This window comes from Protopterus annectens, chromosome 16.part0 (genome assembly GCF_019279795.1).
Source record: "Protopterus annectens isolate FY-2018-M chromosome 16.part0, PAN1.0, whole genome shotgun sequence".
NCBI lineage: Eukaryota > Metazoa > Chordata > Ceratodontiformes > Protopteridae > Protopterus > Protopterus annectens.
In genome coordinates this window covers 214481430-214497030 of record NC_056750.1, presented here as the reverse complement: position 1 = coordinate 214497030, position 15601 = coordinate 214481430, and the positions used below count along the sequence as shown (strand labels likewise).

At 40.1% G+C, this 15601-nt stretch overlaps 1 protein-coding gene across 2 annotated transcripts in view; it reads right to left on the bottom strand.

Moving 5' to 3' along the window:
* LOC122790881 (importin subunit alpha-5-like) overlaps positions 1–15601 on the bottom strand; it is a 114019-nt gene that overhangs the window by 20118 nt on the left and 78300 nt on the right. For both annotated transcript variants that reach the window (XM_044058549.1, XM_044058547.1), the window contains exons 6-8: positions 9590–9672; positions 6907–7170; positions 4910–5143 (exon numbers count right to left, since the gene is read on the bottom strand). In XM_044058549.1, coding sequence (XP_043914484.1) covers positions 4910–5143; positions 6907–7170; positions 9590–9672 — 581 coding nt within the window. The remainder of the gene's footprint in view (positions 1–4909; positions 5144–6906; positions 7171–9589; positions 9673–15601) is intronic.

Genomic DNA, 15601 nt, shown 5'->3' with positions numbered 1-15601 from the left:
AGAATGTTAAGACATTTTTCAAGTCCCATAAGAAACAGCTGACAAGGGTTTCCAAGGACTGAACTGGGCTATGTTCATTCACAACTTTAGGGTACTGGATACAACACTGGAAGACTGATGGCTAAATCCAAAGTAAACTCAAGACTACTTCAGGCATAAAATGAGGGTTGTATTCAAGTAACCTTTATCCTCATGGAACACACCTGACAAGTGTTAAGTATCTTGTAGCAAGCTGTTATGGTGGGTTAAGTGGGTTCAAATTAAGACATAGGTACAAGTACCAAGAAGAGGCCACCTTCATTGAGGGCTCCATATGCAAGACCCCTTCCAAGAACTTGGGACTAGACTGGAGTCATGGGCAAACATGCTGAAACGGCCACAAGATTAATCTTGTTAAAGTGAGATTAGCGACTCCTACTCAAGTCGCCAAAATCTCGTTAGGGGTATGGTTACTGGCTAAGCACCAGCTAAACTTCCACTAGGAAATCTCCATATCCTTTAGTACCTGCCATGTCCCCTCATATGTGGCCAGCAGTTATAAACTGAACCATCCAGGCAGTCTGTTGCAATTGGTAGAGATTGGTGGGTAGTGAGGGTCTATCCTGATGCTGTTCAGCCTGTCTGCCACTACATACTTGGAGGATCAAGTGCTGAAGAGCTGCCTCCCAAGTTACTTGGCACAAAGGGAAAAGCCTGGTGTGCCCCTGCCAGATGGACATCACTGTGGCATGATCTTTAATGTGCCAAGTATCTTAAGAAATAAGATACTATGGATTCTAGCTAGTACCCTTTTTGACTTCAATTTGCTTTAGCCTGTAACATGCCCCATACTATGCTCCGTAAAATTGCTTCAAGCAAAATTTGAAACATTTTTGTAGATTCTTGGGATGAGGAAAAATTAAGACTGCAGTTTCCACACATGCAATTACCCCTTTGATAAAGAAAATGCGAATCCAACATTAGATGCTAATGGGTCCTCATGAACCCTAAATACAGTCCTATATGATGGAGTCAGAGGAGTTTTAAATATTTATCTGGTACTCCAAACTGGTGATGGAGACAGCCCATGTTAAAAGCTCCCAGCCTTTGAGAAGACTCCGCAAAATTGTCTAAAGACAGGAGTGTGCTCAGAAGGTAGATATGCATGTCTAAGATGAGGCTGTGGTCAGAGGAGGAATTAAGGGCAGGCAGTGTCACTTGAACCACTTAAAGCAGTCATTTTTGGACTTTGTAATAGCCAGCTGGTTGGGGACACTGGATGAATGGGGACAGTGGTTAAGCTTTGCAAAAGGTATTATATGCATTCATCTATACTACAGTACACACAGAAGTTTTATTCCACCAGCTTGTTTGAAGCAAGAATCTAAATTGGTGCTTAAATAAATGCCCACGAATTCCCAATTCAAACACTAAGCTAGTAAACAATCCAAGTACAATGGGGACAGAACCTTGATGTTAAAGGGGACAAGGACTAAAAGGCGGCAAAGGAGAAAGTCCTAGGTAGTCTATTCATGTTACCTCTAGTGAGCAGAGAAGTGTTTGAAAGAGGTGGCAGAGAACAGCTGCCACAAAGCTGGATTTGTTAATTAGCATGTCTGAACAGCCATGCAGGGGGACAAAGCCATGGAACCCAGGTGTAGGGTGAACACAGCTTTAATGGAGCAGTGACATGCAGTGAAGCCAGATGTTTTGCAAGGTATTGCAAAACAGACCAAGAGTTACAGCTGTCTAGCAGTCTGAGAACTGGAATTTTTGCATCAAGGCTCTCAACTGCAGGGGCAGTCTTTCCCACAAGTGCCACAAAGGAGGTTTGCAAACCAATGGAGCAAATTCATTCGATACATTTTCTCCAGTATAGTATTTCTACACTACAAAAAAACTTCGGTCCTAGACTTTTGGCAGCCTTGTCACTGGTTTTAGTGGCAGCATATTCAAATGTAGCTAGATTTGGTTGTCTGCAGTTCATACTCAAAGAACAGTTTACTTTACATCTTTGCAGGAAAGGCACAAGTGATCAGAATTAAAGTGCCCTAGTTTGAAGTCTTTGGTGATGTGGATATATTTAGATCAGTCTTTAGTCCAGTAGTGTTTTAAAATGTACTGGCCGGCCCAGGTACACTACAGCCTAAAGACTTTGTGGCAGTTTACATAGCATCTCTATTTTGTCTTTACTCAGTCAATGATGAGCAAGTTCCTGCCCTTGGTGGGATGCACAGGCAATGCCTTTACACCGCATACAAGAACTTACCATGAGAACATTTACCTTCAGTGATCAAATTAGCCTACAGGCCATCAGAATCCACACATTTCAGAATCCACACATTTAAAAGCTAAAAAGGGACAAAGCCGACCTCAAAACTGGCTATGGATTCTAAAGGGGGTGTAAGATTGGCTGGTACCTCTAAGGAGAGAACTACATGGTAAGTCTACTCTAGTAATGAACCCTACCCCTTAAGGTACAGTAAAGTTACACATCTCTCCAACATAGAAATTCACTGCCTTCTTAACTTCTGCCGTATATAAACTGTTTACACTGACTAGAGGCCATTTTACTACTGGGACACCCCCTAGATGCTATAAAAACCAGACCAGGGCTACTCATTTTTGATGCAGAAGTGGTCAGCTGCAAACTGCCAACAGCAGTTTTTCTTTACATAATTTTGTAACGCAGTCAGTGGATAAAGTGTACACACCCCAAGTGAGACCGCAATAAATCCTTTCAAAACTTTTACCATCTTTAATGCGACCTATAACCTATACAATTCAATTGAAAAATAACAAATGTTAGGGGGAAAATATAAAATAAAAAAAGCATACAATAAAGCTGGTCGCACAAGTCCACACATCCTTAAGCCAATACTCTGAAACACCTTTTGCTTTTATTACAGCATTGTGTTTTTGGGTAGGAGTCTATGAACATAGCACATCTTGACTTGGCAATACTTGCCCACTCTTCCTTGCAAAAGCACTCCAAATCTGTCAGATTGTGAGGGCATCTCATGCACAGCCCTCTTCAGGTAATCCTGAAGATTTTCTATTGGATTTAGGTCTGGGCCATTCCAAAAAATCTTGGATTTTATGCTGAAGCCACTCTTGTTGATTGGATGTATGCTTGGGGTCATTGTTGTGTTGAAAGGTGAAATTCCAACATCTTTCTAGCAAATGTTGGAAGGTTAAGCCAAAGTGACTGGTGTTTGGAACTGCTCATAATTCCTTCCACCTTAACTATTCCAGCTGAAAAGCAACCCCAAAGCATGATACTGCCACCATCCTTCACTGTGGTGATTGTGTTCTTTTGGTGATGGAAAGTGTTTTTACACCAAATGTACCCTTTGGAATTGTGGCCAAAAAGTTCAACCTTGCTCTCAGACCATAACATTTTTCCACATGCTTTTGGGAGACTTGTATGGTTTTGCAAGTTTTAGCCTGGCCTTGCCATTTGTGTAAGAAAAATAACTCTTGCAACCCTACCCCATAGGCCAGAAATATGGAGACTATGGGAGATGGTCACATGTAGTACACAACTGGTATTTGCCAGAGTTTTCATCTGGTCTCAGTTTTGGAGGGAGATTCAGTTTTGACACATCCCTGTTGCTCCATATTTACTCCCTTTTTAATAACCGCCTTTAGTTCTCCACAGTATACCTAAATGCTGTAGAAATTTTGTACCCTTCTCCTGACATACCCTTCAACAAGGGGATCCCTTTGATGCTTTGTAAGCTCTCTGCAAACCATGGCTTTTGCTGTAGCAGGCAACTGAGTAAATGTCAGAAAGTCCTAGTAGGATAGCTGAACTTTGTGGTTAATCAGTCTCTAATTGATGGCAGGTGTGTACCCAAGACTGAATGCTGTAATTAAAGCAAAAGGTGCTTCAAAGTATTAGTTAAGGGTGTGCACACTTGTACAACCAGCTTATTGTGTTTATATTTCCCCCAAAAGGTTCAATTGAACTGTACAGGTTATAGGTCACATTAAAGGTGGAAAATGTTTTGAAATGATGCGGTCTTTTTTAGATCACAAAATACTGGCATTTTAACAGGGGTGTGTACACTATATCCACTGTATGTGGTAAAGTTTGCCACTAGCATTAGCAATTGACCAGAACAAAGATGGCTTAGAGTACATAAGGAAAAAAAGTAAGGAAATTCCAAACTCATTAGAACCTTTGTGCTTAATGTCCAGTGAACAGCAATCAAACACTTGCAAACATTTTCAAGTACCCAATTTAAAAGCATCCAACTTGATTCTGAACATTCAGATCACTTCGCAATTATCCTGTATCTTTAAATGCTAGAAGTGATTCATTTAATCCAATACTGTCTGAAACCCATTGTTGTGGAATCTCTTGCACCCTGTCTGTACTGTATCCAGAGATTTACAGGAATTCTGTATGGAGAGGGATCCATAACACCTGAAATATAGGAACTAGACCTACCCTAAAATGTTCAGCGCTTTATGGCAAACATACCTGCATCATTTGAGCACCTGTTCAATTTCTCCACAGGGAAACAGATGCCAAGATTAACCTGCAAACCAGATTGCTATTCAGTCTTAATGTTTGATCTTATGCCAATGTGGCAGCTAGTGCATAGAAGTTTAGTTTGCCATTGGCATTTCTGATGTGGCTAATATACTTTTAATAACCACAGTGCATATTGGATGTGAAAAGCTGCTTTGACAGAGCACTGTACCTTCATATAGCTTTAAAGGGGCACCACTCTGCTACAGGTTAGCAAGGTGTGCTACTCAAAGCATTTCTGCTACACCATTGTGCACAGAATCCAACTGCTGAATATAGAGCAGCAAAAACTTCACACCAACTCCCTATCCCTTCACCACAAATGTAAGAGGTGATTTAACTGCAACTGTGGTCAGCAGTATGGAAAAACTAAAGCTTTGCCTCACTTACCTTTTTAAGTACTTCAATCAGTGGAGGGATAACACCACATGTTATTAGTTGTTGGATCTGGCGGGAAGGTCCAGCTGCTATATTGCTCACTGCCCATGCTGCTTCCTTCTGGATGCTTGGTTTGGAGTGTCTCAAAAGCTGCGGCAAGGCATCTAAAGCACCAGAGTCAATGGCCAGCTGAGTTTGCTCATCTGTTCCTGTGACAATGTTTCCAATAGCTCTCAGGGCAGGAGTCTGAGAATTACACAAAATTGTCAAAAGGTAACATCCCATTCCAGAAATGGGCTATGCACTAAAAACAGCAGTTTAATTTACAATGCAAGGAGTATATTGTGTAAGCAAACTGAATAACCCAAACAAAGCAAAGCCAAAATAGCAAAAATGTCTTTCGATATAATGGTAGCATATCACTTTAAAATTAAAAAGGGGCTCAATTTGAACCCTAGGCCTGCAAGTGACTTCCAAGCCAAAAGATAAAGTACAGAAACAAGTCCCAATATGCAAGCAGTCTCTCGTACATAAAATTGAAACTTTTCCAAGAAAATCTGTGTTTTTTTTTTGTTACACAAATCCCTGAAAAAGGGAAGATCATTGGAGATACGTGTGCATTACAAAGGACATTTTAAAATAAATCAATGCATTAGAGATGCCATTAAAAGGTTTGAAAGCCACCCAACAGAATTTGGAGCAGTATAGCCTACAAAGCATACATTAAAGAATTCAGGGATACCATAAAGGTAGTTGCAAGTTTAATAACCATTACTGGGCTTCCCTGGGATCTAGTGAGCACCAATCCACTTTACTTGGAAGCAATATGGCATTTAAATCAGTAACGCGGCTTGCATTTTTAGGGGTAGGGGACATCCCAAAGTACTGACCCATCATGATCTTCTCTACCCAAGACCACAAAAACTAAGCTGTACACTAGATTAAATCTTTCCCACCAAGGATGTATCCAGCCAGGCACACGAGTAGATTTTTTCTGAGCACCATATAAACATGGCTAGTGTCTTTAACAGGTGCAATGTACTTTGGGGGGGGGGGGGTGCTGAAAATGTTGCTTAAAAATTTTAGTGCTGGGATAGCATTTTTAGAGATGTGCTCATTTTTAAGTGATAGGTCTACAGGGAGAGGTAGGGTAGCCCAAAGCTTGACTACAAAATGGGAGAGGTAGGGTAGCCCAAAGCTTGACTACAAAATGGGATTTGCTTGCTAGAGCCCATTTTCTACATGCATACAGAAATCACAAGTGAAGTACACAAAAATTCTCCCTGTTAAAGTAAGGCATGCCATAACTGCCAGTGTACTGTATCCTAGGCTTAACCTCCTAATGCATGTAATTAGGAAGGTAGCTAGCACAAGGCCACTGCACTACACAACAGTTAACCAAAGCTTCAGTGTTGCTCATTTTTGCATTTTACATAAAGATTAACCCCCCACCCACCAGGAGTTGTACAGAAATTGCTCGTGCCATTATTCACACTAAACACCAGGGAAAAAAAAAATCCAAGTGTGCAGGCAATGTAAAATTCACCTGTAACCTGCATAATTTAAATCCAGCTCCAATGACAAGTGCATCTGTTTCAGACAGGCCAGCAATCTTACACTGTAATCGTACTCCCTTTTTCCCCAAACATGTACAGAGAAGGACTGTGGGGGGGGCAGTTTGTAAAGCAATACCCATATGACCTGTACTGGACTGCTGTACCTATTAGTACTACCAAATGTACCAAGTTGACCAGGTACTCCTGTTTGTATAGTTTAATATGCAATTAAATATTACACCAGCTGACACTGCCATCTTACGATTAGCGACTACCACCTCAGCCAATACTAATGTAGTCTACAGCAGTTTAAACAGGTCCCGAAAGGATGCTGAACTTACTGTTTCAACCTTAACTACACCAGGAATATCTGGCAGCTTGTCAACTCATAGCTAGAACATGGTTACCTAGAAACTGTTTAGTATTCTGCAACAAGCTTAAGAAATATCTTACCAGAACAGACAGCTGTGGATGGACCAGGAGCTGCACAATCCTAGGAACAATTCCAGTCTTCACAACTACCTCAATGCGGTCATTGCTACCATCAGTCAAGTACGAAAAGGCCCAGCAGCTATCAGACAGAATGTCCTTGTCATCATGATGCAGAAGCTGGACCAGAACTGGCAAAATCTGCTGAATAGCTGGCAAAGGAGGTGAAGGATTCTTGTTTCGGCATAGGTTGGACAGTGTCCAAGTGATGTTACGCAGGAAGCCTATCTAAAAAGAATGTACAGAAGCAATGAACCAAGAGGCAAATTCAGATTTGATCAATAAGCTCCACATTTCCTTCTGCTCTCCATGAAGAATTGTCATCTTTACTCAGTTCCCTTTAAACGTCATTTCATTACTTATGCAGGAGTCCCCTCTGCTGCCTGTAAGCATTCAGACACAAGCTATTTCCACATTTCAGGTGGAACTGTGGACCTTAAGGGCATGGGCAATGGCAAAGAAAATATTTAGTTACAAAGATACATTACAATCTATATCAAGAGCATGATATGCTCATTACCCTCATTTTAGAGCTCTATTAGGAGGCCAAACTTCCTGTTATGTACATTAAAATAAACCACTTTTAGCCAGCACAATTAGACGCTAACCTTAAATGCAGCAACTGCACACCCTATAAAATTACCTCTGTGCTCTAAACTTTGCTAGAGTTGTATATAGTCAGAGCCTGATAAAGCTCATCCTTCCAATTCAATCTACTCTCTAGAGAGCAGTCATGGACCCCCCCCCTTCTCAGCTTAAATCAGAAGTGGGACACTTTCCTTACATGCAAAAATGGGAAGCCCTGTACTGATGTTTAAATGGATTTAGACTCCTGTCAAGTGGAGATGTTAAACAAGCTCATCACATCTACAAACCAACTGCCAAGTCATGCTATGCAATTTCCACCACCATTTACAAGTCTCCTTATATCCTGTCCCTGTGAGGTACTATGAGCATATTTCCATACATTTTCTGTTGCCCCTGTTAAGACCCCTGAGGCAATCCTCTGCTCACAATTCATGTTTTAGAATAGTTAGTTCCCGGAAGTCATGAATCACTAGAGTGATTTGCATCTTCTGCAGAAGAGCAACTATAGCTATCCCTTTCCCTTAACAGGCAGCATCAAGCTCCAGGTGGGAAAGAGCAACTTTTAGAACCAAACATATGGGGGGGGGGGGCAGCATTTGCTCATTTCTGCAGAGATGGGTGGTTCTCCAATCCCAAAACTGGTCAGTACCATCAGTCTTCAGCTACACCACACCTCCTCAGTCTCCTTTATCATTCCTATCAGATACTTCAATCAGCCCCATAAAAAGCTGATGAAGTAATTTGCCCCAATGCTACAGGCCTGGTTACACTTTCCAGTCCCTTTAGCATTTGTAAACTGGTCTACTGACAATAGCACATCAAGACCCTTACAGGAAAATTTACAAAAGTTTGAAAGCCAAATTAAATTAGCCAGATGGGTTGGGCAAAAAAAAAAAAAGGTGTCCATGCTTGGATGTGAACATAGCAAGAGAGCCATGTAACATCCTTTATCTACTACATCATTCTAGTTACCCTTCCTAGGAGTTTGACCATCTTTTGTAGCTCTTTCACACCATCGATTACTACTTGCATCCTCACTCCTCCATTCTCATCTGGCTGCAACATTCTCAATGGCTCCGACTCCCCAATAAAGGCACTGAAAGGTTAGAAAAACATTTTTCTGCATCCATTAACTCATGAAAAGGAATAGGTACCATCTTTCTTTCTGGCTTTTCAGATCTCTACTTTAACATTCATCTTGTGCGGAATAAAAGGCATTTCATGACTAGGGTACTCATGAGATTCCCTTTTTAAAAAAAGGGCTGTTTAATCCACAAGCAGAGGACATAGACCTGGTATTTGCAAAGCACAAAAATGATCTAGTAACCATGTACAAGGTTGGTAAACTAAGCTACCAGCCTGTACAAGTTTTTCATCTCCAAAAACAGGAGAATCAAGTCAGTGGACTATTCTGCAGATTCAGCCTGCATGCCCAAAAGTCCCTCTTCACAGGGATTTTACACTGGGTCTAACCCAGACATCAAGGTTTGCCTGCTGCCCATCCACTACGCTCAAGTCTGAAAGGTAGGTCTCTTCCCAAAATCTTTTAAGTAAATTGGCATTTCTCCAGGTTTCTCCATTTCCTGCACAGAGATGCATGTACCCTCCTTCCCCACTTGTCTATGGAACGGGACCCCAACTACAAAATAGTAATCAACGGACACGGACATGTACAAATGCATCTGCACCAACTACAAAATAGTAATAGACGGACACGGACATGTACAAATGCATCTGCACCAACTACAAAATAGTAATAGATGGACGTGTACAAATGCATCTGCACCAACTACAAAATAGTAATCAACGGACACAGACATGTACAAATGCATCTGCACCAACTACAAAATAGTATTTTGTAATCAACGGACACGGACATGTACAAATGCATCTGCAGCAACTACAAAATAGTAATCAACGGACACGGACATGTACAAATGCATCTGCAGCAACTACAAAATAGTAATCAACGGACACGGACATGTACAAATGCATCTGCAGCAATGAAATTTCACTCTTGATTATGTCCTGAAATTCATGAGGGGAATCCAATACTTACTGGTGTAGCTGGTGTCACCAAAGCCAGCAAAGGAGGTACAGCACCACAGTTTATTAGGGAGTCACGATACAAGGGCCCATCACCTACAAAAAATGCAAAAGCACATTGTCTAACTGGTGGGAACTGCAGAAAACCTTCAATTACTCAAGTAGGGCAATCATACCTTTTACCAAAGTTTATTTTGCATACCACATCTTATGCAACTCTACCCCACCCCCAAAAGTCACATTACTTCTGTTGTGGGCAGCTTAAATGCTTTGTCACACCATAAGCAGTGAATGAACCACACCCTTAAGCAAGAGAATAGGGGGAAAATCCTATTTCAGGTAAGTGAAAACACAAAGTTTATCAAAAATCTGTGATTTACCTCTGGTGCAGGGGGTGTGTTCTATTAAAGTGTGAAAGTGTTTGCAGCTACTTTAGTATGTATAAAAGGGGGGGGGGGGAGTAATGGGGTTGGGGCTTGATGTACAGTTATTTCAATATACTTGGTACTGGACCAGGTCAACTGCCATTTGATGGCACAGGGACCAAGTTATACAATTAGTGTAGGCAAAAAAAAGTTGAATTCACCTGATTAACTTTTGCCATTTGCACTCTGGCAAAAGACTGGTCATGTGACATGTCTGGTACAGAAACTATTGCATTTGTGTCCAGCTCTTGCCTGCAGTTCTACATAAATGCATAGTCTAGTAGTGTGCAAAAGCAGCATATTCAATTACATTCAGACACCAAGTTTAACTATTTGTAGCTCACCCCAGTTTAAGACAATAGACAAATTGAATATGGCGGTTCTGTTTAAGGCCCAAACAGAATTAACCAGAGTAAACAAAGGTTTTTTCCATAATTTAAAAGGCTTGAGGAGGCATCAAAACAGGGTGAAGTAGAAATTTATGGGAGATCTGATTGTAACCTTTACAAGTTTATCCTCAGAATTCAGTTTGGGTGCCACATACAGCATTTTGTAGACAAAAGGAATAAACTGTTGATATTGTAAACCAATCCCAATTTAAAATCTAGTAGGTTTGACTTTGGTGAACTTACAATTTCAGTTTAAACAAGGTCTGTGGGTGATTTATATTTTCAGCCTAGATTAGAGGTGCAAATTAACACGTTCTGGACTTGTTATTCAACTAGTAGATGACTTGTTATTCAACTAGTAGATGAAGGCTCACCTTTTTCATGAATACAGAAAAGCCACAGTAATAGGCCATCAGGGTTGAGATGCAACTCATCTCCATGGGAGACTAACTGTTAGCCCTGGAGTCAGCCTCAGCCAACTCGGTATGGCTGAAAGCAGTGTTGAGTTTTCAAATGTCAAACTTGCAGAGTTGAGGGTGCTGGAATGTACTCCTAAAAGGGATATTCCCACCACTGACTTAATACTTAGGCCAGGAAGAGTCTAGCAAACACTGCTCACAAATAGTCCCATACAGGAAGGGAATCCCATTAGGTGCTTATGTCACAGCATACCTGGACTATCAGTAAGACAAAGGGAGGTTACTGGGCGTCACTACTGAAAGACCGAAGTACTAGCAACGCAAACTTGTGCAAAGATGCAGAACAGCAGATTTTGCAATTTTTGCATCACTTCTCTTATGATAGCTACAAGTAATCCCAAATGAATCAAAGGGACACAGCTACCACTAAACAGTCAATTTCCAAAACTGTACCACACAAGAAAACAAAATACAAGAAATTTAATAGAAAACAAAATGCATATTAGGGAGAGGAGTGCTTGTTTTATTAACTAATGTTTCAGATCCATAAAAAATAGTCATGTGCAATGATTTAAAGAAAAAGCAACCAAATACACAGAGGCATACACCCTCCCCCAGTTATTCACAAATTACTTCCAATAGATCAATAATGCTAAAACCAATAGTCAGTCCTTGAATGCATTAGCTTGGCCAATAAAATTTCAGAATAAGGATCCAATAAAAACCAGAAAGCTTCAGCTAATCAAAACTGGCACAAAGCCATAAAAAAAGTGTACACACCAAAAACTCAATCCCATTGCTCATACAATTCAACCCATTAATACATTCACTAAAAAGGAATACCTGCAAGTTAAATCAATGTATTCCATGGAGAAACTAGACCAAAGATTTCTCTACTCTGCACCAATACAAAGAAAAATCGTAATTATCCATTCTTGCATATCATTCAGATTCACATGTACACTTATCCATCCCACGAATATACATACAATCAATGAATCTATTGTGCAATCAATACTTTGCTCATTAAGTTAATGAAGCAGAACATTTTTTTTTTTTAACAAAAGGGAAGAGACCCATTTGAAATTACATAAACTGGATCTCCAATTCACTATTAAGCTAGAACCCATGTCTAATCATAAAATGACCAAGTAAAAACACCATATTCCATTGGAAAGGTTAGTCCAATAAAAGCCATTCGATGCCACTCCAATGGAATACTGATGGCGCTGGTACATCAGGGAAACATGTAGGAAAAAATCTGCACCAATCTCCTCTGAAACCTCAAAAACATTGAGCTAAATACACAATGAAATTAAAGTCATAAAAGCTAGTGAATAAGCTCAGCTTGATCATAAGGAAACTTATCGCTATTTGGGAATCTTTCACCGCAGAGATCTGCTCTGCAACAAGCCAAACTGTTCAAGCAATAGAGCAGATGTGAATTTTTCAATGGAATTAAATGAGCTACATAGCCAATAATGTTTATCAAATTAAATCTCCCATTGTAAAAGTTCACATTACTGATATTGTTGCAGCCAAATCAATATGCTCCATTGAAGCATCAATGATTGTCCAATTACATTAAACAGCACTTAATATCTGCTCATAGCACTCAAAGAGGGCTACCACACCAAAGAACTAAAAATGTGCAAAAGAAACCTGCACCAAGCTAAACTGACATGAATCCTCCAAGAACTCAAGGAATGCTTTGGCCAAGCACATTTCAACTTATGGAGGACATGGATTTTAATGTTTGGTATTGGCAGTTGAAGACTGGAGTGGTGATCTTGTCAATAAACAGAGCTAGATGAAGCTTGCTGGATTATGCTATTACAAGCTGACTGGGTTAAATGTTAATGTCCCACAAACCATTTTGGAAGCAAGAAAAATACCTAGGAAGTGTTTGCCACCTAGTCATTTTTGAAATATTACCATGGAAATATATATTTTTTTAAATTACAAAGCTGAAAGTTGTTTGAGTTTAGAGGATTCATGTCAGAATGACAGCTTTTCAAATGGAGATTTTATGGATATTATTAGCTATGTAGTTTTCCTTGGTATTTTCAATGGAATATGTCGATTAGCTCTATTGCAAAAAAGTTGTTTGGCTTATTGCAGACCAGAGCTCCGCAATGAATTACTCAGATTTCCAAATAGCTCACCTTACAAGGTTTATACAATAAAGCAGAGAATACTCTAGCTTTTATGGTTTTAATCTTATGTGCATTTAGAGAATTTTTACGAGATTGAGGATTTGCATCATTTAGCTGATTGTTCCCTGATGTAACTGCCTATTGAGCATTGAGTAGCTATTCCATTGGGGTGATATCTAATGGATTCTATTGGCCAACCCTTTCCAGTGGAATATGCCGACTGGTTGTTTTACTTAACTTGCTTAATGGAGAATTAAATAGCAATCCAGTTTATGGAATATTTGATACAGGTTTTACAAAAGGGGATGGTTCTGATTATCTAATGAACTTCATGAGAAAAGTAATGCCACCATGGATTTGTCGGTTGTATACTAATGGGATAGATTACAAGTGTACACATTTATGACTCTGCAAGAATGGATCTTGACATTCATAAATTGTCTGTACTGGCGTGCTAAGTAGAGAATATTTTTGGTAGAGTTTCTCCATTGAGAACTTATGTAGAGCCTTTTTAGGGAAATGCATTTTTGGGTTGAATTGTTTGAGCAATCAGTTGTGTGTACAATGGTGTTTAATGGATACTTATTCAGATACATTTTATTGGCATTAGTGATCTTGACTGGTTCAGTGATAGTTTAATAGCAAAGTTGGTCCTATTAGGACTTCCACTGGAAGTAATTTATGAATAGAAACTAGGGTATGTGCGCCTTGGTATAAGATTGGTTGCTTAAATGGCTGCCCATGACTACTTTATGGATCTGATTAAGCATTTAATGTGAAAGCACCCATCTTCCTACCCATTTATGTACATTTGTTATAATGAAAAAAGGTTTTGCATTTTATCTACTTGGCCATGGTCTCGTGTAATCTCAAATTAAGGTATTTCTAATGGCAACACAAGTAGTTTATAGACTACTGCCTAGCTACACAATTTCTAGCCATCACCTAGGACTCGAAGCTGGCAAATATTTATTCAAAAATGTCCAAGGCTTTTGAAATAATGCCATTTTGCAAATGGAGACTAGAGAACAAGACTCCTGTGGCAGAGATCTACTTGCAAGTGATGTCTGCTCTGCAAAGGAAATCAAAATTTCTTGGATATTCTGATTACCTATGCTGTACAGGGCCACAGTGAATTGTCAAGTGGTCCCTGCTGCACCTTTGACAGTTGATTTTCCCCTGGCTCAGATTTTAGTGCTTTAGCAGACAAGCTGTTGTGTTCACAAACCTATAGAAAACTCTGGATCCTGGTTGCAGAACTTGAGCATATCAGATTCTGAACTAGTTGAATTGGCATGTGTGGAACAGAGTGAAGTGGTAAAAATGAAAGTTATGAAGCAGGACTTCTCTGCCTTTATGCAACACAGAAATACAAATACCTCCAGACTGGCCAACAGGTCCAAAGTTTAAGCACCCCAATGCCAGTTTGCTCAAAGTATGCTTGCCAATAGATTACCTCAGATCCATCCTAACCAGTTATCAGCATCTTTGCACACATGTAGGACTTAAATTCACCAGTATCTACATGCATTGTGCACACCTGAGGGAGACTAACCTGTATATGCAGGGGCAGTATATGGTCAGTGCTCAGTTTGTCCCTAGCATTTAGTGTCAAACAAAGTGGACAGCTTTTGGGCCCTTCAGTTTTGTTCACAAGGCTATGGTTTTAGGGAGAAACATTACTTGTAAATAGAAGTAACTATTTCCAGGGTGCAGTAAAAACTTTTGCTGCAGTGTAAAGCAGTTAAGGTGAAAGTTGGCATCTTTAAAGCAGGCATTTTCATGAAGGAATAAAAATAACCTGCAGGATATTGGCTAGATAAGACAACAGATTCTCATTTTATCCCTTTTAAGTGAAAAAGTGAGCTTGGGATACTAGCCATTTGATGGATTTGAGGTGGTTAAATCTAGTACACCTGACTGGTGATGAGCAGAACTGAAATAGACTTGTTTACGCGTTAGTTCCATCTTTACCTACTGTGATGCAGTTGGACCAGTTACCTTGAGGATGAGTTTGGATGCAAACAGGTTCCCTTGTGAAGTTAAGTGGGTTTCCCCAGTCATGAGGTCTGGACAGTATGCCAGAGAGATTCCCTTATGACAGCAGAGCTCATTCTTATGAGCATGCTAGGCACCCAGTCCAACAGCACATCTCTGCCTTGGATAAAATCCACAGGTGGATATCCCTTCTAGGATACAATAGGCATAACAGGCAAAGGAACATCTGGGCACAGAAGGTCTGGTGTACACTGCTCAGCTTAGCAGCCCTTCATCAGGGCAAGCATATGAGAACTAAAGGCATATTACATTTAGTCAAATGCCAAGGTCAGTTTATAGAATCCAATTTTAAGGAAACACTAAAAGTTAAGAAAATACAAAGACCTTGCAACTGGGCCAGCAGCAGAGATTGTTCAGTCAATATTCATAAAAAGCTTTAATGGACTGATCTTTAATGTGGGGTATTGGAGAGAGTAATCAAACTAGACCTCCACAGGATTTCAGTACCAGGGGTATCCAAGACCATAGTGGTACTAATCAAATGGTTATACCTAGTATTAGGAGGTAAAGAATTACTAGGCCCAGCCTTCCATCAATTTATGAAGCTAGTTTAACCCAGTCTTCTGCTACAGGAAGCA